This window comes from Acanthopagrus latus, chromosome 1, assembly GCF_904848185.1.
Source record: "Acanthopagrus latus isolate v.2019 chromosome 1, fAcaLat1.1, whole genome shotgun sequence".
Taxonomy (NCBI): domain Eukaryota; kingdom Metazoa; phylum Chordata; class Actinopteri; order Spariformes; family Sparidae; genus Acanthopagrus; species Acanthopagrus latus.
The window spans coordinates 2,244,996-2,269,810 of record NC_051039.1 but is presented as its reverse complement, the minus strand read 5'-3'; the positions used below and the strand labels follow the sequence as shown (position 1 = coordinate 2,269,810).

General features: G+C 45.0%; 1 protein-coding gene across 1 annotated transcript; it reads left to right on the top strand.

Annotated features, from left to right (window-relative positions):
* Nucleotides 1–496: 496 nt before the first annotated feature.
* On the top strand, nucleotides 497–24,814 carry si:ch211-156l18.8 (probable G-protein coupled receptor 179). The gene is made up of 11 exons (XM_037093053.1): nucleotides 497–2,154; nucleotides 3,609–3,717; nucleotides 9,721–9,817; nucleotides 10,803–11,038; nucleotides 12,388–12,456; nucleotides 15,902–16,011; nucleotides 16,271–16,509; nucleotides 18,103–18,241; nucleotides 18,339–18,441; nucleotides 18,629–18,775; nucleotides 19,148–24,814. The coding sequence occupies exons 1-11, from the start codon at nucleotides 1,244–1,246 to the stop codon at nucleotides 22,376–22,378; spliced, it is 5,391 nt and encodes a 1,796-aa protein (XP_036948948.1). The 5' UTR covers nucleotides 497–1,243; the 3' UTR covers nucleotides 22,379–24,814.
* Nucleotide 24,815: the final 1 nt, after the last annotated feature.

Genomic DNA, 24,815 nt, shown 5'->3' with positions numbered 1-24,815 from the left:
TCAACACGCTGCATATGATCTCCTGTGTGTGTGTGTGTGTGTGTGTGTGTGTGTGTGTGTGTGTGTGTGTGTGTGTGTGTGTGTGTGTGTGCAGTAAGAGAGCATCCTTTTCCTCATCTGCTCACTCTGTAGGTGAGGGGTTAATCTATCCATCCAACCTTCCATCCATCCATCCATCCATCAGGCAGGGAGGATTCCTGATGGATGCTCAAATGCAGCAGAGCTTAACCCTCGTGTCTGACTGCCTGCATCATCCTCACACACACACACACACGCACACGCACACGCACGCACGCACACACACCAGATGTACCACTCTCATCACCTTTCAGCACTGGTGAGCGCCCCTGTCGATATGGAGGAGGGAGACACACAGGGTGAATGAAGAGGAGGGAGGGGAAGAGGGACTGATGGGAGAGGAGGAGGGAGGAGGAGGAGGAGGAGGAGGAGGAGGAGGAGGAGGGAGGAGGAGGAGGAGGAGGAGGAGGGAGGAGGAGGGAGGATGGACGAGCATCACCATCCTCCGTCAGTTCAGCTGGAGGCTCTTTGGAGCAACAGATAGCGGAGCGGCAGACAGAAGAAGAAGAAGAGAAGAGGAGGGAAAGTGGCTCTTCATCCCTCCACCTCTACAACACACGACTCTCCTCTCTCCTCCTCCTCCCACCTGACACGGGGATCCCCCCCAACTTTGAGGCTCTTCCTCCTCCTCCTCCTCCTCCTCCTCCCCCTCTTCCTCCTCCACCTCCTCCCCGCATTTCTGCACGCTGCGCTGCGCTCCGCTCCTGAGCTTGGCGCACCGCAGGCAGGAGACACCGGGACGGACTGCGGACATGCGGGGTTCGCTCCCTGCGTCCCCCGCCTGCCTCCACCCGCACCATCGAGGACACGCAGGTTTTTTGATGACAACTTCGCGCGTGCGTGCGTGTGTCCGCGCGGCGCACAGATGGAGCCGTGCGCTCCGCGTGTGAGAGAGAGCTGCCGCGCGCCTCCGGACACCTGCTGCTGCTGCGGCGCCGCGTGAACATGAAGGAGAAATCCCCGCAGGAAGTCCGAACCTCCGCAAACATGTGACATTTTCTCTCTGTCTCCTCCAGGGAATCACAGAGGGGTCAAGCGCCAAAAAGAGACGGTGTTGGAAGTGTGTGACCCCACCAACCCTCCTCCTCCTCCTCCTCCTCCTCTTCCTCCTCCTCCTCTTCCTCCTCCTCCACCTCTTCCTCTCTTTCTTCGGAGTGAATTCAGGATGGGTCCTGTTTGGCTTCTTCTTCTGCTCCCATCCGTCCTCAGAGCACAGGTGACTCCGGAGCTCCCATCAGGAGTCACGGTGGAGTCCGACAACAGCACTGAGTCTGTGGCCAACAGCACCGCAGCCTCAGAGGTCTCCAGCAGCCTCAGACCTCCAGACTCCTCTGGGTCTGCAGTGATGCCTACAGAAGCTCCCACAGAGGAGGAAGATGACTGGACACCAGCAGAGACCTTCATGTACACCGGAGAGTCGTCCAGTCTGGAGGAGGCCCGGTGCTCACGGGCGTACAGTCCTCCGGGACAGACGGGTTCCCTGCCCCTCAGCTTCACCGCCCCCCTCCGGCCGGCTCTGGACGCGCTCGCCAACACGGCCAACTTCCTCAACATGATCTTCCAGGCGAGCGACCTGCGGGAGAGCACCGTGCAGGAGGACATGGAGTGGTACCACGCTCTGGTCCGCGCCCTCCTGGAGGCCGATGTGCTCATCCAGCGGGCCCTGCTCACCTTCGACGCCGACCCGACCGCCCCGGTGCCGCAGCTGGTGCTCCGCGCCTCCCGCAACCCGGCGGCGAAGGTTCAGACCATCATCCTCCAGGACTTATCCAAGGCCTGGGAGAGCCTGCACCCGCCGGCCCCGGCGCCGGACGACAGCTGGTTCAGAAACTTTAAATTCCCACAGTCCACCCAGCTGAAGACGGCTCTGTCCAAGAGGGTGCTGTTCAACGACCTCAGCACCTTGGAGACGCCCAAGTGGAGGCAGGGCGACAGCTACGTGACCAACCGCAGCGGGGTGCGCTGGGCCGGCGCCCCCTTCCTGGACTGTGAGGACCGGCGCTTCGTGCCCGGCTGGATGCTGACCCTGTCCACGTCCTTCTACGGCCTCAAGCCCGACCTGACGCCAGAGTTCAGGTTAGGGCCTGCACACACACACACACACACACACACACACACACACACACACACACACAGTTACAACACAGAAATACTGGAGGACACAAACACAGCCAAGCTGTCTCATACTGATGATGTCACTAGCAGTCGGTTACTAATGTCACATTTTCCTCACTTTTAATTTAGAGGATTAATTTAATCTTTTAGAAGCTTTCTGCAAAACTGGAGCATCAAATGTGCTGCTGTTTTTTTCCCCCATTACTTTCAGACCGGTGCCTCCAGGGGATGCTGGTAAATTTCCCTCCAGTTGCATTGTGGGTAATGTAGGCATCAGGTTCTGAAAAACAGGCCCGCTGTTTATGGACAGTTTAAAAACAAGTTATCTAAAACAGGTACAACAGAACCAGAGATATCACCTCCTTCTCAAAACCTGCTGCCTACATTACCCACAATGCATCTAAGCCTCTGAATGACATCACTGGAGGCAGTTCATCAGATGACATGCAGCTTCCTCTGGAGTCACAGAAGATTTTAGGATTGTATAAAGTCCTCCTCTCCTCCTGATGATATAAAGTCCTCCTCTCCTCCTCCTGAGGATATAAAGTCCTCCTCTCCTCCTGATGATATAAAGTCCTCCTCTCCTCCTCCTGATGATATAAAGTCCTCCTCTCCTCCTCCTGATGATATAAAGTCCTCCTCTCCTCCTCCTGATGATATAAAGTCCTCCTCTCCTCCTCCTGATGATATAAAGTCATCTTCTCCTCCTCCTGAGGATATAAAGTCCTCCTCTCCTCCTCCTGATGATATAAAGTCATCTTCTCCTCCTCCTGATGATATAAAGTCCTCCTCTCCTCCTCCTGATGATATAAAGTCCTCCTCTCCTCCTCCTGAGGATATAAAGTCCTCCTCTCCTCCTCCTGAGGATATAAAGTCCTCCTCTCCTCCTCCTGATGATATAAAGTCCTCCTCTCCTCCTCCTGATGATATAAAGTCCTCCTCTCCTCCTCCTGATGATATAAAGTCCTCCTCTCCTCCTCCTGATGATATAAAGTCCTCCTCTCCTCCTCCTGAGGATATAAAGTCCTCCTCTCCTCCTTAACGACACTTTCTTTCCTTCTCTGCCTGTTAAAAAAAAACAAAAAAAAAACAGGACCTTTTTTTTTTTTTGAAGAGGGTAAAAGCTTTGACGGCAGCAGTGTTTGTGTTTCATCTGCCTTTCTAGTTTGCGTGTCGGCCGCTGTGACCTTCTCTCCGACACTCTGGAGACGAGTTTGATACGAATTTCAAATGACAGAAATCTGTTTGAATCATCGGTCGGATAAAATCTGACATTTGAAAGAGGATCCACTCGAAGGCCACGCAGGTTTCTGCAGACGAAATGTGGAAGTGAGGGGGGAAAAAAGTTTTATTTTAATGAGTCTGATGATCTTTATCTCTCTTTGTGTGCGTGTGTGTGTGTGTGTGTGTGTCAGAGGTGTGATCCGTGTGGATGTCAACATTCAAGACATCGACTTGGACCAGTGTGCGACAGGAGACGGCTGGTTTGCTGACACACACCTGTGCAACCGCACCACCATGGAGGTAAACAGACTCAAGGAGCTGCGAAACTACCTGAGAGGGTTTTGTTGATTCTAGCGCCTCCTGTGGACAAAAGCGGTACAATCTGTCGTAACAAAGATCGTTGTTAGCTCGTGACAGGATGGATCGCGATGACGTAATATATTAATATGTGATTTTACATGTGATCTGACCCGAGAACAGGCGTTAATAATAAGTGTATAGAAACAATCTCTTCACGTTTGCTGTTACAGGTCGTTTATAATCACCAGAGGAATCACAAGACTGTTTCCTCAACATTTAAAAGACACTTGTAGTCACTTTCACAGATGTTACATTCGTGAGATAATTTTCTTGACATCTCAAGAAAACAAAGTTTGTCGCCATCACAAGAAAACAAATGTTGTTCTCCAGATATAACTGACTTCATAACAGCGGACCATTACATACACACTCTTCTGTGGGCCGGAGTTTGGGAGTTTCAAGACAAACCATGTGAAAGTTTTATGATAATTTTTGCCGTTAATAACAGTATAAATCAGTTGCCATTGTTTTTGTTAGGCAAAAAATGCGGGACACAGGATTAGAAACAAAACAGGCCGTTTTTCACAAAAGTATCAACACAAAAGCTAAAACTAAGTAGAACAACTCGGGGAAAAACACGAGGTATAAAGCAAAAACACAACACAGCAAAAAACAGGAAAAAACACACCACAGGTGAGTAACACAGGACAGACTGACAAAGGCATCAGCGGGAAATCACACGAAAGCAGGAAATGAAAAGCAACATATGAGGGCAAAACTTCAAAATAAAACAGGAAATCACAAACTCACAAATTGAAAACAGCCATACTTCAGACAACTGCTGAATAAAACACCAGAAAAGACTTTTGTGTTCTTGTGATTACAGATTAATTTATCTCGTTATCTGACGACGCTTGTTATTGTGTTAACACTTGTCAGCCTGTGATAATGAAATAAAACGTAACCTGTTATCACGTCGTGTGTTCAACCCATGACTGTTCAGGGCTCAGCTACAGATCTCCTCGTCACATGTCTGGATGCACTCTGCTCCTCCTCTAACCTTTAAACCTCCTCCTCCTCAAAGGGCAGCCTGCTCTGCAAACAGCAGGAGAAACATCCCACCAGCAGCATGAAAGTGTCGCCTCACCTGTGAAGCAACAGAGACGCTGAACTTTGTACTGAACCGCAGACAGAACTGATGGTTTGGAAAGAAGGAGGACACTTTTTTTGATAGTGAGTTCAGAGAGGAGACAACAGGGACGGTGAATATACCGTACGTACTGTACCGTACTGTAGATTAATGAGCCGTCAGGATGTTCCCACATTTTTGTGAGACACTAAATCACTTTCGGCCTCATCTGTTAATGATGCAGGTGACACGATAATGACGCTGCCTGTGATGGAGGTCGGGTACGTTCGGTGAAGGTGTTGCTCAAAACCTCTCTGAGCTCCAGCGTCACGGAGAGAGTTGTACTGGAGACGTCACGCAGGTCTTACCTGAACCCCGGTCAGTCCGACTCTCTGCAGAGTGGGTTCAGGTTATAGATGAAGACAGAACCGACCTGAACTGCACACACACGAGCAGAAGATCCAAGACTTTAACGTCAAGTCTTCCCAGTTAGCAAATGCTTCACATCGTCCTCCTTCATAGCTAGTTAGCTCCTGAGCAACATTCATGATGAACAGTGAAATACGTTTACTGCCCAGCAGCTGAAATGTCACTTGAATCGATTTTAAAAACCCGATTGAACGGATAATAACGGTGACAGACGTGCAGCTGTTCTGCTGTGTGTCATTGATCCTGCTGGTCAGTAACCCAGAGAAGCAGGAAGCGAGTCTGTGAGTGTAAACGGAGAATCCCACCACCACAGAAACAACATTATCCTTCTTAAATGCGTTTCCACCAAAATTAGCGGGTCTACAAGCTAAAAAACTCCTATTGACCCCCAGAAGTGTCATATTGACGTCTGCAGTTCTGTGAGCAGAGAGCTGGTTCTGGTTCAGTTCTGTGAGCTGCTGATATACAGGAGCAGCTCTACAATGTTTAAGTCAGGAGATGACATCACTGATGACACTGCTGGCTGTGATGTCACTGATGACACTGATGTCACTGATGACACTGCTGGCTGTGATGTCACTGATGACACTGATGTCACTGATGACACTGCTGGCTGTGATGTCACTGATGACACTGCTGGCTGTGATGTCACTGATGACACTGCTGGCTGTGATGTCACTGATGACACTGCTGGCTGTGATGTCACTGATGACACTGCTGGCTGTGACATCTATATAATGACGTATTTTCACAGTCTGATATTTCACTGGTTTGATGTCAAACTGAGACTTTCTCAAAGAAAACTGCTTCTTAATGAAATTAAAGTTAATGAAAATATCGCGAAAATTGACACGAAAGTTAAGTGTGTTCTCTACAAATAGATGACTGCTGTCAACAATGGATAATAACCAGTGGTGTGCACAGACTTTTTGAAGTGCAGGGGAGAAAATACAGCACGTTCGCTACTGAAGAGGGCACTTCAGCACGTGTTTTGGGCTCCCAAGAGGGCAGTTTATCATGTTTTAACCAGCCAACAGGGCACTTTTGCCCCCCGTGCACACCACTGACAATAACATTGGAACATGTTACGTGAAGCAAAACGCAGGTGTCCCCAAAATGAGGTTGGTTGAAAATGAAAATGGCGGCTCTGAAGAAGTGATGATTCCCACTGAGGAGAAAATACACAACGATGCGTATGACTGTTTATTTACGCTGAGCGATAACGTGTATTTGGGGTTTGTGGCCAATAGTTTGTGACTTTTGGACCCGGTGCATGTAAACGCAGTCTGAACCGTAAGACGAGGTGTTTAAACGGACTCATGAATGGTCGTTACATCACTCGCACAAACACACTCTAAACTGTTGGCGACCTCGGGAAATGGACCTAAGCCCGTTCTGTCTGTGCGCGATACTTCATTTCTGCCTTTTATCCTTTTTATCCTCATGCTTTCACACTTTAACTCTTCTGTCTGCTCCACCACATCCGCTCCACCTCCAACCACCTCTTTTAGCGCCAGTTTTCCCGTCTGCCCAGAACCCAATCCTCTACCTCTCATCTCCGGCGTCTATTTAAAGATGGCTGCGCTGGGCGGCGGGCTGCGGGATGATCTGATGGATTATGGCGGTAATCCAGACCACTGACATGCTTCGCCTTTATGCAGTGCACTCACAGAGGTCTGAAACAAGAGAAGAACAGTCCTAAAAATCCCCAAATCCACATGGCACCCTTTGTCCCGTCCTGTCCTACCTGGCTTAGAGGATTCCAACCCGTCGGCTGAGCAGAGCTCGTACTGGGTCACCCACTTTCCCTGTTGGCCCACTTGGTTCTGTTCCCTCTCGCCTCTGATCATCTTCTAAGATGTCCTCCCATCTCACCTCCTCTCTCACTTCCTGTCCCTCTCTCTTCTTCTCTGGTTTCATCTGATCTGATGTCACCTTGTCTTCTTCTTCTTGCTCTCTCCTCTCTTCTCTCACCTCATCTCGTCATATTTCATCTCATGTCGTCTCGTTTCTCGTTGTCCTCCCCTCTGACGTCTTAACGTAACGACCTTTCCCTGTCACGTCCTGAAGTACGAAACTCATTTCTTTTTTTTAATCATCTCATCTCATGCAGCTTTTCATTAGAGCCGTAATGAAAGATAAAATCATTAAGACTTAATGACAACTGCAGTCAAATTATGGGTTTCGTTGAGCGTTCAACGAGATCACGTCGCTAACGACGCTGTTGGCTGCGTCGTCTTAATTGACTTGAGCAATTATCTTTTAAATTGACAAACATCATACGTGTGATTAATGACACAATTCAAACAGGATCAATAAATTATTTGTCTCTTCATTCACAACCAGACAGCGTTTTTCTGAAATAAGATCCCATGAAGGAAACAGGAAGCAGTCGTGGCTTGTCTCTGTGGACAACAACTCCCATGATCCCGCACTTCATACATCTTTTGTTTTGATTCAATTCAGACACTCAGAAATAAGAAAAAGTGAACTCTGAGCAGCAGAGTGCTTTTACATATACAGTTCTTCACCAGTTACTGAGATGATTTGAATTCTTTCACTAAATTTGCTTTGTGTCCTGGATGTTTCAGCTGGTTTCACGTGAAAAGCACGAAGCTTTTCAAAAGTGGTTGGCGTTGTTTCGACTCAAACGTGACAGACGACTGAACGCGCTCGTTTACTGCGACTATCTGTTGAATCGAGATGCGTCCGTGAAGAGAATTAAGTTGACCACACTGTATAATCCATATCACATTAATGTCTGCTCCCCCCGGCATTAGAGCCCCTGAGCTTCTGGTAAGGCGGTCGTGGGTTTGTATATATATATGTGAGGCCAGTGTTGTGTTGTGTTGTGTTGTGTGTGTGTGTGTGTGTGTGTGTGCGTGTGTGTGTGTGTGTGTGTGTGTGTTGTGTTGTGTGTGTGTGTGTGTGTGTGCACGTGCTTGAGAACAGGATTTCTCTAGAAAAAGGATAATACTCTCAGTAGAGGCATTATGTATCCATTTAGCTTTTAACTTAGATTAACACACAGGCCATCCAAATGTGTGTGTGTGTGTGTGTGTGTGTGTGTGTGTGTGTGTGTGTGTGTGTGTGTGTGTGTGTGTGTGTGTGTGTGTGTGTTGACAGGCTAGCATCAGAGGGGAAATAGAGTGAGAGGGAGGAAACTGACCCCCTTTTTTTTTTTCGTTCAGGCACTGTCTGCTTCACAACACCTGCTTCACGTTCTCACAGTTATCAGCTGTTGCCATGGGAACCAGTAATAATATACACCTGAACCTTTCCCCTGAACTTACAGCCACGTGAGATCAGTGTGTATTTGTGTCTATATTAGTGATAAACGTGAACCTGAGAGCCGATCAGAGGAATAAAGTCTGGTGTCGTCTGCAGAGGAGTCAACAGTCCTCACTTTGTTTCCTCCAGTAGAAGTTCTGATCCAGCTTGTTTCCTCCAGTCCAGTAACAGAGTTCAGGCTCTGACATGGACTCAGAGTATCAGAGTAAAAAGTCTCCCTCTGAAGGACATTTGTGCTCAAAGCTAACTGAAGCTCACGTCATATTAACAGAATTCAAAGACTATTAAAGTCAAAGGTAGAATCAGTAGGATTTGTCCCAGCTGTTCCTGAACGCACCACAAAGACAGCTGATTGTTGAGTCTCATTCCCAGGACGTCAAATAGACACATGTTGGGTTGGTAAAGCGTCCCGAGCAGCAACAAAGAGAGAAAATCAGAAACTCTCTGCAGATACGAGACACTAACACGCCTTTTCTCCACATTCCAGCCTCCCTCTCTGTCTGTTTACGGCTTCTTACGGCTTTTACGTCTTTGTCTCGTCTCGCTGCGTCTGATTGGTCCACATCAGTCTGCTGATGTTGGGAAATAACAAGAATCCAGAATTCACCTCAGATGCATCAAACTAAAGTAACAAGCCTGTTGTGAAGGAGGAGAAAGTTCAGATATTTGTGTTCAAAAGTTTCTGCTTCAAGAGACTCGTGTGTCTTTATTTAAACTTTGGAGTTCTGCGACTGCTGGCTGCAGGTTTGTTATGTCTTGTTTATTTCCTAAATGTATACTTAAATACACGATTCCTTAATAATCCTTACAATAATAACTTAATCCTGAAACTAAGACACACAGATATCTATTATCTACCACTCATCCTCTGCAGGGTCGCTGGCAGCTGCAGCTGACGTACAGAAAGTGTTCATACACAACATAATGTTGACAACACAGTATAATAGGAACGTAATCTAACTGGAACAGTCTGCGTTACATAACATACAGTGACACTGTAGTGGAGGGTCACACAGTGTTTTCAAAAATATAGAATGAAAACTTAATTAGAAATTACAAGTTATATATTATCTTATTGTTATTAGAACTCAAAGGAACAAAACTAATAATAATAATAATGATAGTAATCTGGATATTTGCTCTGTTTCTTGCAGTGCGTACCGATTCCAGGCCGAGGCTTCAGACTGGGTCAGTACTGCTGCCGCTGTAGAGACGGTTACTACAACCCTCTGATCGGCCCTCCAGACGCAGGTACGTCGATGATACGTCTCCTACAGCGTCTGCTGTCCAAACATCATTATTATAACGTCTGGCCGGCCTTTATGGAGGATAAACTCTGGGTTTGATTCAGTTTGTTTACCTGTGTGTCTCCCTCCTGTCTATCACAGAGATGAAGTTACTCAACAGAAAAATAAACGCAACACTTTTTTTTTACATCTCTCAGATTTGAACCTTAAAAGCAGTAAAACTAAATTAAGGAGCCTGTTTTGAAAATGAAAGAAGGAGAAAGAACAGATATTTGTCCCGACTAAATACTACAGACACAAAGTATTTGTACTTCACGTTACGTCCCACCTCGGATCTTTAAACTGGTCGCAGTGAAAAGAAACTCTGGCTCCACAGTCGACATGCTGACTGCACGATCGTCCACCAGAGGTTTTTTTTTGTTCCCCACGAGAACTGAATGTTCATTTCAGCACCAGGACTCGTCTCCAGTGTTTGTTGAGGTGGAGGTCGGTGTCTGGTGTGACCATCATTCTGCTCATGCAGAGAGAAGAAATGAACATTCGGTTCATGAGCGAAAGCTGAACTACGGCATCAGAACCGACTGGTATGCGGTGTCACGTGGATTTTAACAACTGATGTCGATTTTTCAGGGCTGATAACACGATACAGATGATTAAAAATGAAGGAGGCCATTTTCTGCTCCTGTATACTTCCTCACCAGTACATTTGTTTTCATTTATTAGGTTATTTGTTATGTTGCAGAGTCAGATTTTTCACTGTTTATAGGCTGTTCACTGGGCGGGACGCATATTGAATATTGATGCCAACGATCGGTCTGCTACTAACATAGACAACAAACTTTGATAAAGGAGGAGTCGAACGCTGGTTGTTTGTAGTGGCTGCGTGTGATTATTTCACAACGCAGCAGGGAAATAAATACTTTAAAGACATTAAATGATGAATATCTTGCCTCAGATTAAGTCACATGTCTTCACATGGGTTTGTGTAGGAGTGGGTGCAGATGGCGGCCCTGTGAACGGGAGTGATGGGGACGGCGGTACGTGTTACCCGAACATGCCCATCTGTCTGCCGTGCTGGCCGGGCTGCCCGAGCTGTCAGGACGGCACCCCCTGCCGGGTGCAGGAGGCCTGGCTGCTCAGGGCCGCCGTACTGGCCGTCCAGGGTGTCTTCATGTTCCTCATCTTCGTCAGCATGCTGGTGGCCTACAGGCACCGTCGGAACCGGGTGAGTCAGGGCATTTTTGGCTCCACGGGGCCACCGTACAGATGGGATCGGATAGAGGAACAATCAGAAGAGCTGTTCCAGGCGTTGTGCCAGGATGCATTGTGTCAGAGACTCTGCTGTTGATCTCGCAGAAATGTTTGGTGTGATCGACTGTGATCACTTTAAACTGAATTTATGTCTGTATTTGTAAATTCATATGAGTCTAAAGCTGCTGTGACGTCCCTGATTGTGTTTTATGATGATTTTTTTAAAATGATCAATCTTTCTAAATCATCTCCTGATATCTTGTCAGCCCTCCTCTTCAATCTTCTGTCTGACATTCGATTCAGTTTTCCCAAACAAGTCATTAGAGACCAAAATATCTGCCAGAATATGAGTTAATTTATAGCCAATGCAAGCTGCTGGTTTTGACGGGGCTTTACAGGAACAGTTCACACAAAGAGTGAAATTCAGTCATTATCTCGTCACCCCCCCATTCTGAAATCTTCCTAAACAACAGAAATAGTCAGAGACTTGATTTAAAAACGTAAAAGACCTAAAATGGCTCCATGCAGCTCGTGGAGAGTATTATAATATATTATGAGACAACATGACACGAAACTATACGATACAATACAATACGATACGACACAAGACGATTTTTATGACGGCCAGATTTTACTCCATGCAGGCTACGAGCTATAAATGTTACCAGGTGAACTATTTAACAGCTTTGTTACATTTCAGATCAACCTTCATCAAGTAGACCAATGTTCCACTGAAACATGGTGCTTATCTAAGCTGGTCAGTAGCTCTCCTGGTAAAGTACAAGCCTCATTCAGACCACGGAGGTCGAGGCGCAGGGTTCAAATCCTCCCTGTAGCTTTTTGCTGCATGGGAAGAAAAAAAGGGCGTCATAAAAATCTGCCACTGAAGTTGAAAAGATGAATAATTATATATTGTTAAAACTCGTCACTTTTGATGTTTTTTTGGATCTCAAAAAGACTTTAATTCTGGCTGTCTACTGGACGTCCTTTCATCATCAGCAAAGACGTTGACTTGACGTGTTCGGATGTGTTTCTGCCCGGCGAGGGGAAATTTTCACTATTATAGCAGCAAAGGATAAAATAAAAAGGCAGTGAGAACAATACAAACAGTCCAAAGCCATTTAAGTTATTGCATGTTCCTAAAAAGTTGCTTTCACAATCGACCCATATGATCTCTGACGAGGACAGGCTGCAGTGGCGATGTTTAAACAGATGTAGCGAGCAGGTGAAAAATAAATACAGAGGTGTTGTCCTTTAACCTGTCGACTTGCTGCACATCTCCAACTTCATAACTGCTCTTTCCTCCTCCTCCTCCTCCCTCAGAGGATCCGGGCGTCCGGCCTCCTGCTGCTGGAGACGATCCTGTTCGGCTCTCTGCTCCTCTACTTCCCGGTGAGTGTCTGAGCGAGCTGAGTGTCGCAGATTAGAGCTCTTTACAGATCACTGCACAGCACAGCGCCGCGGATTATATCATAATGGACCATTTGTGGGAGGGTGAATGGGTTGAGGGCGTGTGTGTGTGTGTGTGTGTGTGAGTGTGAGTGAAAATGAGGTGGGTGGGCGGGTGCTCGACAGTTTTCATAACTGCCCCGGTGACAGATTATCAATCAACCCTCAGATTCATTTGACCAATTAAAGAGCCGTTAACATAAGTCAGCCATGACTTCTTTATCCGTCTCTCTGAGAGTGCAGGTCGATGTGAGACGGTCCTGCTGACTGTGGGTGATTCAGTGTGTGTGTGTGTGTGTGTGTGTGTGTGTGTGTGTGTTGCAGGACATTGATCATTGATTTATCTTAACGTGTTATGTGTGAGCATGTTAATGAGCAGCTCTCATGGCGGCTCTGTGCCTCTTAACTGCACACCGGTGCATTAAAACGATCATCATACGATTTGATAGCTGTCATTTCTCAGTTAAGTGCAGCGAGGTCAGTTTATAAAGCTGCACAGGAAAATAAGACTTTTCTAGTTTATATTTATGATAAATTAAAGGACCTGTGAGTTGTTTGTTTTTTGTTTTGTTTTTTTACAAATTACAGACAATCAAAACAAGAAGTGGTTGTCATGTTGGACGTCTGAAGGACGATTCTGATTGGATCTCATATTCCCACTTACACCAGTCAATCCTAATTCATTCGCCTGAATTAGGATTTTTGAGGATTATGATGAGGACTGGAGTTCAGTTGAGGTGGACTAAGTATGATTGGCTGAGACACCTGTCAAACCAGGCAACATGCGCTGAAACATGCCAGTGTATTGGGAACATTTAGCTCCAATGAAAGCGCTTTAAAACATCAGACCTGTGATAAATTCGATGATGAAGGTTATGATTTGTGCAGAAACTGTTTTAGAAAGATGTTTTTTGATTGGCTGTTCAGACCACTTGTGTTCTGGCTCTACATGATAATAAACACGTGCATCACCAGGATGAACAAACGTTTTAAACAAAGTGGGAACTTCATGTGTAACACGGCCCAAATATTTAAGAATTTGTCAAATACAACATTTCATAAGTTTGTTTCTCCTGACTACTACTCACTAAGCTGAGCAATTTTTAAAGGGAGTCTGGGGACTTTCTCAACAAAGAAGCCTATACTGGTTAATGTTTACTGCATTTGTAAAAACTTAGATTTTTACTATCAACAGAATTTTGTCCTCTTTCATAAAGTGACAGCGGATGGTGAAGCAGATGTAGACGTGCTGCCACAGACTTTTACAAGGAAACAAACAACTTCATGTTTTTACATGAAGGCATCAATGATTTAGAATTTGTCGTGGCTGTTTTTTTTTTTTGCAAAACAAAGAAGTTTCTCTTCACTTGCAACTCTTAAATCACACGATTTGTTAAGGGAAGCTGGTGATATTGTGGTTACTAGCTCAATGGCTGGAACTTTAATAACAGGTCTGATTTATTTTAGAGTTTTTGCTGGTGTTGTGTGATTCTTGCGCGATGCATTTTTTAATATTCACCTTCACATTAGCGTCTTTCGTTGACCTGCCCTGAAGACTTATAGCGACAATCTTCTTACCTCCAGCCCAACCCCTGCGGTAAAAGCTAATAATCTGACTCAGTGTTTCCAGACGTCCGCCTCTGAATTTCTCTGGCGAGCCTCCAGCAGGTGGAAGTTTCATGTGGCCCAAACAGAGACATTCATTATCCCCAGAGAATGAACCTTTTAAACCTCTCACTTGTCCTGTAGCGCCACCATGAGGTCGTGGTTTTGAGTGAAATATCCCTAAAATTGAAATTGTTCCATCATCACCGATCCTTTGACTTTCCATCCACTACTTTCATTCACTGCTACCGACCTGTAGCCTCAGCTGCTAATTAGCTTGTGTTAGCATGCTAACAAGTTAACCTAAGCCGGTGCAAGTTGTAAAGACTACAGCTTGTCATTAGCCGTTGTCATTTCCAGCATGTTAGCGTGCTGAAGTTTAGCACAAGTGTCCCCAAGCTCATTCACTTCCATTCAGATCCAAACTGCACTGAATATACCTCAAATACAGTGAATGATTGCTAGAACAGAGGACAGATACGATTGTTCTGTTAAAGTAAATTTACAGTCAAAGTTCTTCAAAGTTCAGCTAAAACTCAGGCATTGGGACGATGCTATCAGAGTTTTGGCTTAATAAATTCAAAGGTAACTTGCAGCCCACGGGCCTGACTGTAGTTTGTGTCCCGGATGTAAAGTTCACCCTCTGATCTCAGTGGGGGGTCGCAGTGGTCGGCTGTCCGCTTGATCTACAAACAGATCAGCTGCCGGAGGGTCTGTTTGGTGTGAACATGAAGAACGGTCGAAGCGTTCAGAAACCTGTTCCGTATGAAGTAATAGTTAATATTCTATGCAGAAATCACTGTGTAAACAGCCCCTCAGAGACCCGGTTAAACTCAGCTGAGGTTCTGGTGTTCGTCTCTGCTGATTAAAGCTTGCCTCGTCTCTTGCATCGTCTCTGATTCCATACGTGTTCTGTTGGCTCTGAGCAGTTTATCCTTTATGAGTGGTTTGAACCCGGTGATGTAAATTTGCATTCACATTTGAGGCTTTAGCCGATGCTCTTATCCAGAGTGATGGAGACTGACTGTCGCCGCACAATGAGCTTTAATTCCTGGATTACAGTCATCCACTCTGCTGCTGTTACACACCGAGCAGAGACGGAGGTACAACCTGCTGTTGAACGTGACCGACCGAGACACGTTTTGTTTTCCAAACGGGCAGGTTTTGTCTGTTAATGCAGATGAGACGTGTCATTAAGTGTCTGTATGACGGAGTCACATGGTGTAAAATGAGCGTTAATAGCGGCACTGCTAATGGTCGCGGTTTTTAAACATATAGTCATAAATGCACCATCTGTTGTAGCAGTAATAGCTGCTAGTCATAGCGGAAGAAGCAGTCAGATACTTAAGTACACTTAATGGACGTGTGATATCACTGCACAATGTTATTGATACATTCATGTGTCTCTAATGTTGCAGCAGGTGAAGATGGAGCAGATTTTAATTACTTTATATACTACGGTAACACATTTAATAACAGTTTATTTGTGGATATATATATATATTTTTTATTGCAGTTGGCTTTCATTAGTGTCTAAACCTGTTTTTGTTTTCGTTTAATCATTCATAAGCACTCTGAACTGTATTTTGATTTGTTTGAAAGGTGCAAGATAAATAAAGTTTGACTGATTGTTTCTTTAGTCTGTTGCTGTAACCTTGTACAACACGAGCCAATAGTAATAGTTCTACATGTCGATCATATTTAACACTTTACCTGATTAGAAGCATTCGTCCACGGCGCTCCTGTAGTTGGACTCACAGGAAGTGTCGCTCCGTCTCTGCAGGTCTTCATCATGTACTTCAAGCCGAGTACGTTCAGGTGTATTCTGCTCCGCTGGGTCCGAATGCTCGGTTTCTCCATCGTCTACGGCACCGTCACGCTGAAGATGTACAGGTCGGTTGGACACATTTCTGATCTTGTTGAGGAATATAAACATGTGTTTGAGTGAGACTGTGTAGCTGTTAGACATTCTTGCCCTTAGAAATAAAACATTTTAGAAATAAAAACCTTTGAGCATCTATAATGATTATTTAACAATCATAAAATAAGTGAAAACCTCCAGAAGGAAATCTGAATGTTGTCATTATACAATTATTAAGTTATCCACATTTTGTCCTCAGCTGTCAAACGTCAGATTCTCGTCTCTTGTCAGGGTGCTGAAGGTTTTCCTCTCGCGCACGGCTCAGAGAGTTCCCTACATGTCCAGCCTCCACCTGCTGAGGATTCTGGGAGTGATGCTGATGACGGTCAGCTGGTTCCTGTGCGCCTGGACGGTGGGCGTCCTCCAGAACCGCGACAGGAACATCCCCGTGTTCGTCACGACCAACACGTCGGACGGCCAGGGGTTCAACCTGTGTTACCTGGACCGCTGGGACTACATGATGGCTGTGGGTGAGTGTCAGCAGACTAACAGTGTGTGAGCGTCCTCAGAGCAGAAAGATCCGCTCGCTCCAGCGACGTCAGTCGTATTCAATCGTTATGTTACTCTTTTATGTTTGATTTACTGAAAAGTTAGAAAACAGTAACAGTATTTCCATTTGCTCATACACTATACTGCCAAAAGTATTCACTCACCCATCCAAATGATTGAAAACAGGTGTTCCAATCGTTTCCATGACCACAGGTGAATAACAGCAAGCACCTAAGCATGCAGACTGTCTCTGCAAGTGCAATGCAAAGCGTCGGATGCAGTGGTGTAAAGCACGCCGCCACTGGACTCTAGAGTGGTGGAGACGCGTTTCTCGTGCTTCTCCATCTGGTAATCTGATGGACGAGTCTGGGTTTGGCAGCTGACAGGAGAACAATACTTGTCTGACTGCATGGTGCCAAGTGTAAAGTTTGGTGGAGGGGGATCATGGTGTGGGGTTGTTCTTCTGGGCTTGGCCCCTTAGTTCCAGTGAAAGGAACTCTGAATGCTTCAGCAAAGAGATGTTGGACAGTTCCAGCTCCCAGCTTTGTGGGCACAGTTTGGGGATGGCTCTTCCTGTTCCAACATGACTGCACCAGTGCACAAAGCAGCTCCATAAAGACATGATGAGAGAGTTTGGTGTGGATGAACATGACTGGCCTGCACAGAGTCCTGACCTCAACCTGACAGAACACCTTTGGGATGAATTAGAGTGCAGACTGAGAGCCAGGCCTTCCTGTCCAACATCAGTGTGTGACCTCACAAATGTGCTTCTGAAAAAATGGTAAAAAATTCCCATTAACACTCCTAAACCTTATGGAAAGCCTTCGCAGAAGAGTTGAAGCTGTTATAGCTGCAAAGGGACCGACGTCATATTTAAGCCTGTGGATTAAGAATGGGACATCACTTAAGTTCATAGGTGAGTCAAGGCAGGTGAGCAAATACTTTTGGCAATATAGTGGAGTTTGACCTGAAAATACGGTCAGCTGGTTCCCGTGTGTGTGGACGGTGGGCGTCTAAAGACACAAAGCACAGACCCAATTTTAAACTTGTTCTCATTCCAAACAAAGTAAAAGTAAAAACCATGTCATGTTTCCTGAGAAAAGGCCAATCTTATTTGTTTATACTTAACCTCATACCTTAAAATATTATGTTTTGGCTCATCTGTTAACCCCTGTTTACTGTATCCGGTGATTATTATATTATTATTATAATAATATAATTTACCTCTTTATTCTTCCTTAATTCCCAAACTGTTACTCCATTGCTGCCCTTTGCCTATATTTACGTAGCAGTAGGAACCGGTAAGTAGTAGCATAACGAAATTACGCTAAAACCTCAGAGGAATTATACTTAATTACACTTAGCTACAAGTCCAGAAGCATAAAGGATCAGACCGGTTGGAGGTCAGGTTATCTCGACAAAGACAAAACTGAATTGTGAAACTACAAATATAACTGACAGACAAGCTGTGACTCAGACCATCTTAGATTTTAACATAAACATATTACACTAAAAAAGAGCTTCACTCTTCTACTGTCACCACTTCCCTCTGTTCTCACGTTGTTCTGCCACAGCTGAGCTTCTGTTCCTGTGCTGGGGAAGCTCCCTGTGGACCGCCGTCAGGCCCGTCCCCTCAGCCTTCCACGAGCCTCGCTACATGGGCATCGCCATCCACAACGAGCTGCTTCTCTCCACCATGTTTCACCTGTTCCGGTAATGAACGGTCATTTTATCCAGATCCGGACAGCTTGCATCGGCAGTGTGGTGTGTTACAGATGTTACATGATTGTGTGTTTTCCGTCTCCTTCAGGTTCACCTTCCCCTCTCTACATCCTGATTGGATGCTGCTGCTCTCCTTCACACACACCCATGTGACCATCACTGTGACACTCGCCCTGCTCTTCATTCCCAAGGTACTCGGCTTTTGTGTGTCACAGCACCAAAATAAATGATCAGATTAGGAAAAAAAAGGTCATCAGTCAATGTTGAATGATGAGGAATCTAGACCTCTTATTGGGACATTCTGACTCTTGGCCTTGATCAAAACTTCCAGATGTGACCGGTTCACACATGGATTGTATCTCTATGTGTGTCCCACAGTTTCTTTACGTGTCAAAGCCTGGTAGAGAGGAGATAGCAGCGGAGGTGTACGAGGATGAAGTGGACCTCCGGCGCTGCGGCTCGTACCTCAACAACAGTTTTCACTCTGTTTGGAGTGAGCCAAGTGTGGACCCAGATGACTTCAGGGTAAACTCTCTCGTCACCTCAGAACGATGTTATCACTTTGCATTGGGACATAACCTACCAAAAGTGGAAGAAATTCCAAAAGTCACCTTTAAATAACAACAATAAATGTCCCTTAATTTCAGTTTTGGCCACATATACGCTCAATTAAACAGATTTTAAATGTATCATAATTTTAATCTTAAATTAACAGCATACAATGAAACAATAAATGGACACATATTTTACTGTATAACCTTTCTCCCCTTTATCCTTTTATCCTAATTTGTGTTCTTAAATGAAACGTGTCTTTTACCTTACTCTCCATATCTTTTCCTCTCCTCAACCATTTCCTCAATCCCTTCATCAATTCCCACCCTTCTTCATATGCACCAGGATGAACTGAAGAAGTTATATGCCCAGTTAGAAGTCCACAAGACCAAGAAGATGACCGCTAACAACCCCCATCTGTCAAAGAAGCGGAGCTCACGATGTGCACTGGGAAGATCCATTATTAGACGCATTGCTGAGATCCCGGAAACCATGAGCCGGCAGTGCAGCCGCGAGGAGAAAGATGGATCCTTCCGCAGTAGAAGTGTGAATCAGTCAGAGTCCTTCAGGAGCAACGCAGATACAATATCGGTCAGTATCAGTTACAGAAGTTCAATGAAAACACCGTCACCGTGCATGCGCAAGTCCCAAAGTGATCATCACTACGTCAGGGAAAGAGAGTCTTCTTTGCGTGACTCCACATTACAGGCCAATTCTGTGAAGAGATCTTCCCGGCGATCGGAGACTGATTCCTTAGATATCCCACCAGGGGTCTGTAAGTCAGCCAGTGCCCAGAATCTCACAATCGATACCAATCTCCTGCATCCTGATCACACTAGGCTCCACAAGTCCTGGAGTCTAACCTCAACTACCAACCATTCTGTGGAGAACACACCTAAGGTCAACAGATCCAGCACAGTGTTGACAAGGTCCAAACAGAGCTTATCCATTGGTGACCAAACCAGGAGTGCTCTCCAGTCAGAGTCTTTTGACAAGACTGAGATCTGTCCTTGGGATGTGGAGCCAGAACATTCAGGGGACAAGAACCAGAAGCATGTCACCTACGCAAACTCTGATGATGATGAGGAAAAGGGGCCGCCATCTCCTCAGGCGCTTATCTGTCCCTGGGACCATGTTCCACCTGTGGAGAGTACACCTTCCAGGGACAAGGGATCACAAGGTGAAACTGAATCCACAAACCCACAGTCCCCTGTGTCTGCAAGTGCACCGGGCTCTCCAAGACGGAAGGTCAAAGATCAACGTGTCCTTTCCTTACGCACCTCGACCACTAAGTGGCTCTCTGTGAAGTCGTTTATGGGATCTGTGGATTCAACAAGCAAGTCCAGTAGGGAGGGAAGTTTACATAAAGAGGATTCTGTTTCACAAAAAAGTCAGGAAAGTGCTTCCACAACTCCAAGATCGGGATCCTCTAGTAGACGTCCAAGCTTCGAAAAGAGGGCATTGCATAAAAGAATGGCAACAACAGACGGAAAACCATGCCTTGTGAAGCAGAATGCTGTCAGACTGTCCTCTGGGGATTCTTCAGACAGAAGCCCGAGAAGGCTTGTGATGGTGAAATCTGCCGTCTACCCTTGGGATACAGATGACATGCAAAAAGATGGCACTTATGAAAATGTGTTTTTATCAAGGCAGAACAGCAAACGTGGCAGTATAAGTTCTTGGGAAACCGCCAGCAGCTGTAGAACTCCCTCAACTCACAGAAGAGGTAGTAATCGGATTACACCAGTCCGTAATGTTTCCCATGTGGATGTGTGTCCTTGGGAAATGGGAACTGGTACTTCCCAGGAAGGAGAGGGACTAAAAAAGCAGCAGAGCATTAAAACAAACGTCTGCCCTTGGGAATCGCAGGTATCTGAACCATCTAATGTGTGTCCATGGGAATCTCAAGAGCCAGACATTGTGAGAAGACAAGGAAGTGAGCATAGTAATCGCAGAGGATCGCAGAATATCCCCATTATTTATCATACTAACGTGTCTACAGAGTCACTGACACAACACTCTTTAAAACATGCAGCGAATATATGTCCCTGGGATTCTGTAGAACCATGCCAACCTTCACAAAAGCAGGATAATGAATATACTAATGTCTGTCCTTGGGATGTTCAGGACAAGCCTGAAGTTGTATATGAAAACCTAAATCGTTCAGGGCGCAGGGGAACGCTGACAGTGCCCATTCCACAGGAAGTCATGAAAGCTGCTGTCTACCCCGGTACATCAAAAGAAGGTTTAACTAATGAGCAAACTGCAAAATCAGCTGCCCTGAATTTGGGTAGACAAGTGACCGAGACGACAGAATGTTGCCCGTGGGAATTCCCTGATCCCCCCAAAAACCTTGGAAACATTTGTCCGTGGGAAGAGGGGAACATGGAGCCAACAAATTCAGACTCAGTTTCCCAAATGACCGTCAAGGCAGATATATGTCCCTTGGTGACTGGACAGCAAGACAAACCAGAAAACTCACAAAAAGATGTCTTGTCTTTGAATGCTGCTTCCATACAGACTGAAGGGAAGGACGGTACAAGAGTAAACGTATGTCCCTGGGAAACTGAACCCCCTGAAGAAACTGCTGCTGCCAAGACTGTGTCACAGAGAATGGAAAGACTGGCAGATGTTTGTCCATGGGATAGTAGTGAACCAGAAACAGGAAAGCCAGAGACCCCCAAAGCATCAAATAGTAACGTAAGGCAAGACACAACTTGTGCAAATGTTTGTCCATGGGATACAGAGGAAGCAGGGGCAGTCAAACCTCAACAAAGACAAGAAAGTTCCCAACAAGATGTGTGTCCATGGGAAACTGAAGAGCCAAAAGTTCTGAAAAAGCAAGATACTGCCCGGGACAATGTTTGTCCATGGGAGACAGAAGAACCTAAAGTTCTTACAAAGCAAGACAGCGCTAGGGAAAATGTATGTCCATGGGAGACGGAAGAACCTAAAGTTCTTACAAAGCAAGACAGCGCTAGGGAAAATGTATGTCCATGGGAAACAGAAGAACCTAAAGTTCTTACAAAGCAAGACAGCGCTAGGGAAAATGTATGTCCATGGGAGACGGAAGAACCTAAAGTTCTTACAAAGCAAGAGAGTGCCCGGGAAAGTGTTTGTCCATGGGAAACGGAAGAACCAAAAGTTCTTACAAAGCAAAGCAGTGCCCAGGCCGATGTTTGTCCATGGGACACAGAAGAGCAAGGAGTTGTCAAAAAACAAGAGAGCACTGGAGGAGATGTTTGTCCCTGGGATTCTAAGGATCCACAAACCTCAAATGAATGCAAAGTTGATGTTCCCAACAGTGACAAAGATGAAGTCGTAGAGAATGAGGGTCCACTCGATGTAGAACAGACACATTTCAGCACAGAGCAAATAGGTGAGTCCAAAGAAAACTTGGCCCTGGGCCGCCGTGATGCTTTGTGTCCTTGGGAGATGACAAGGAGCCACTCCGGTTCATTCACTGACAATGCCTCGGATGTTTTTACATGGGAGCCTGAGAATATCCCTGAGGAGGACGAAGAGGACGATGCAGAATGTGCTGCGGAGGCTCTCGTATTCCCGCCTGACTTGTGACCTAAATCCAGCCAGCATTTGCTTTCACCTCGACCCTTCCTGCTAAAATCAAGGGGGAATGTGAGCGCTATGAAACCATTCTTGTGGTATCCTGCTGAAGGTCAGGGGGAACTTTGTTTTTTAACTTCCCCAGCTCCACAATGGAGGTCAGAGAGCAGGGTCAGCTCACAACCAGCTCCTGTGCAGCTGGCGGAGCTGAGAGCCCTTTCTCTGGGACAATTACTTTGGCTAATCAAAGACAGAACTTAGGGCGATGTTACGTTACCTGACTGAGAAGCCTGTCGTAGAGACTTGATTGATTACATCTATAATTAATCAAGCAATGAACTACAAACAGACTTGTCTTGGCTGATGGAAGGGCATCTAAGGCATTTAGATGAGGTCCCTTTTCTTCCTGCTTCTACCCTCCCATTTTAAAATTAAAATCTTTTTTTGTGTCTTTGTATGTTCCTAGGTAACAATTCACAGATTTGCCATGTATGTACAGTATGTTGGACCCATTGCCGGGGTGAATATGTTACAGAACCTGAAGTTAATCAGTCCACAGTGCTCACAATCACACAATTTAGCACAAGATCCCAGAGATGGAACCTAATGGAAGTTTAACCAACATACGCCAGATAAATTCAGTTCTTTATATTTTCATGAAATTATATTTTCAAAGTAAAAGAAAAGTGTGATGTGTAAAGCACTGCCGCCAGAACTACAACCGATGTCAAAGTACAATTCTATCAAGTAGTGCTTGATAAAACTATGCATACCTGTGACTGACTTCATGACTGAAGGGCCAGTGATTAATACATCACTCTCACTTTTGATTCAGTCTTAATGATGAGGAAAATATTATTCTACCGCTTAAAGAAACAATGCCAAAAAAAGTGCATAAAATCACCATAAACTGGAGCGAAAAGCTACATAATCCTTTCACATCTGAGCATTTAGAGAGGGATGCAGCGCACTGGACACCAGTACGGTTAAATGTTTGGTCATTTTAAAAAACATCAAATTGTTAAGGATGTTTATTTTGCAGCTGAGCTGACTTGCTTCAAATTCTTAATGTTGCAAATAACGTGAATTGCCTCCTCTTTGAATCTGCGCAGACCTGCTTTTATCATCCGTCCTTCAGCAATCTGATCACAAGTGGACAGTTAATATCTGGCGTTAATATGCGACTTGAGTGACCTTCCACTAGGACAAACAGAAGTTCTTTACACAAAGAAAGAAAGAACTTGATGTAGAACATTTGCCAATTTGACAAGAAGGAGCAAACAGTTAAGAATTTGTCAAGGACAGTGTTTCAAACAGTTTATGACATTTCTCCAAACTCAGCATCTTACAAAATTCTGTATTTTCCTAAGGGAGTCTGGGGATGCTCTCCACAAGTGACAGAGAAGTAGCCAGAGTTTGTTAAATAATATAGTAATAATAAAATGTTGTCTTCTTTCATAAATTGAGTGTAAATGGTGACATCAATGTATCAGTGATTTGGCAGTGATGCAGCGATAGTTAATTGGTTGGATCAGATAAACGGTCAAATATGATCAGATCTAAAAATGCCTTCATTTCACATCAGCTGTCCACATGTGAGCAGATCAGTCAGGATGGATCAGGTCTCAACAGTCTCTTTGTGAAGGTTTTGGTCAAATACTAAAGTTTTTTTAATCAGGGTTCTTTAAGTAGATAATGATATGAGTCGTTATAATCATTGCTGGAACTCTTTAATAACCATAAATATTCTTTGAAGGTAACGTGATTAAAAGAGATTCTTCGGCGTGAGTCCATTGATATGCAGACGAACAGTAACACTCAACTATTTTTTTTAATTAAATCAATTTTTGGATAAATCAAAGATGTCTTATGTCTACTAGAAATATGCATCAAGAGTGGCCCAACATTTCATGTCTGACAGAGAGAGCTGCTTTAAGGAGTTCAGAATAATTAAGTTTCAGGTACAGACGACTGCAGGTATTATGCTGGACAAAGTTTTATGGTGAATGAAACTGAAACAGTATTAACAGTTTTTTTTTTCTGTATGAATGTAATTAAGTCACATCTCTATGCCAGCAATCTGTCTGTGAACTCAAGTGTCGATTTCTCAGCATCTCTGCTCGTTCAGTGGTCTCGTTGTTAAACACTGCGCCAAGTTTTTTTTTGTCAATCGAGTGATCCAGTTTTGTGAGCGTTGTTGCATGTTAGTGTGTTCTTTGAATGAGCGTGCTGTAATTTGTCGTCACGTAAAAATAATCTAATATTGTTGTAACACATCCCTTGACTTAATTTTGAACGCGGTATCTTCTATGAAAGATTATTCTGATAAAGAAAATGTCCTCTGAAATCTACTGGCGTGAAGAGAAGCAGATGGGAAACTTTATTTTTGTATTTCCTGAGGTCAACATGCAGCATATTCATCGGAGAAATAAAACCATCTGTACAATTT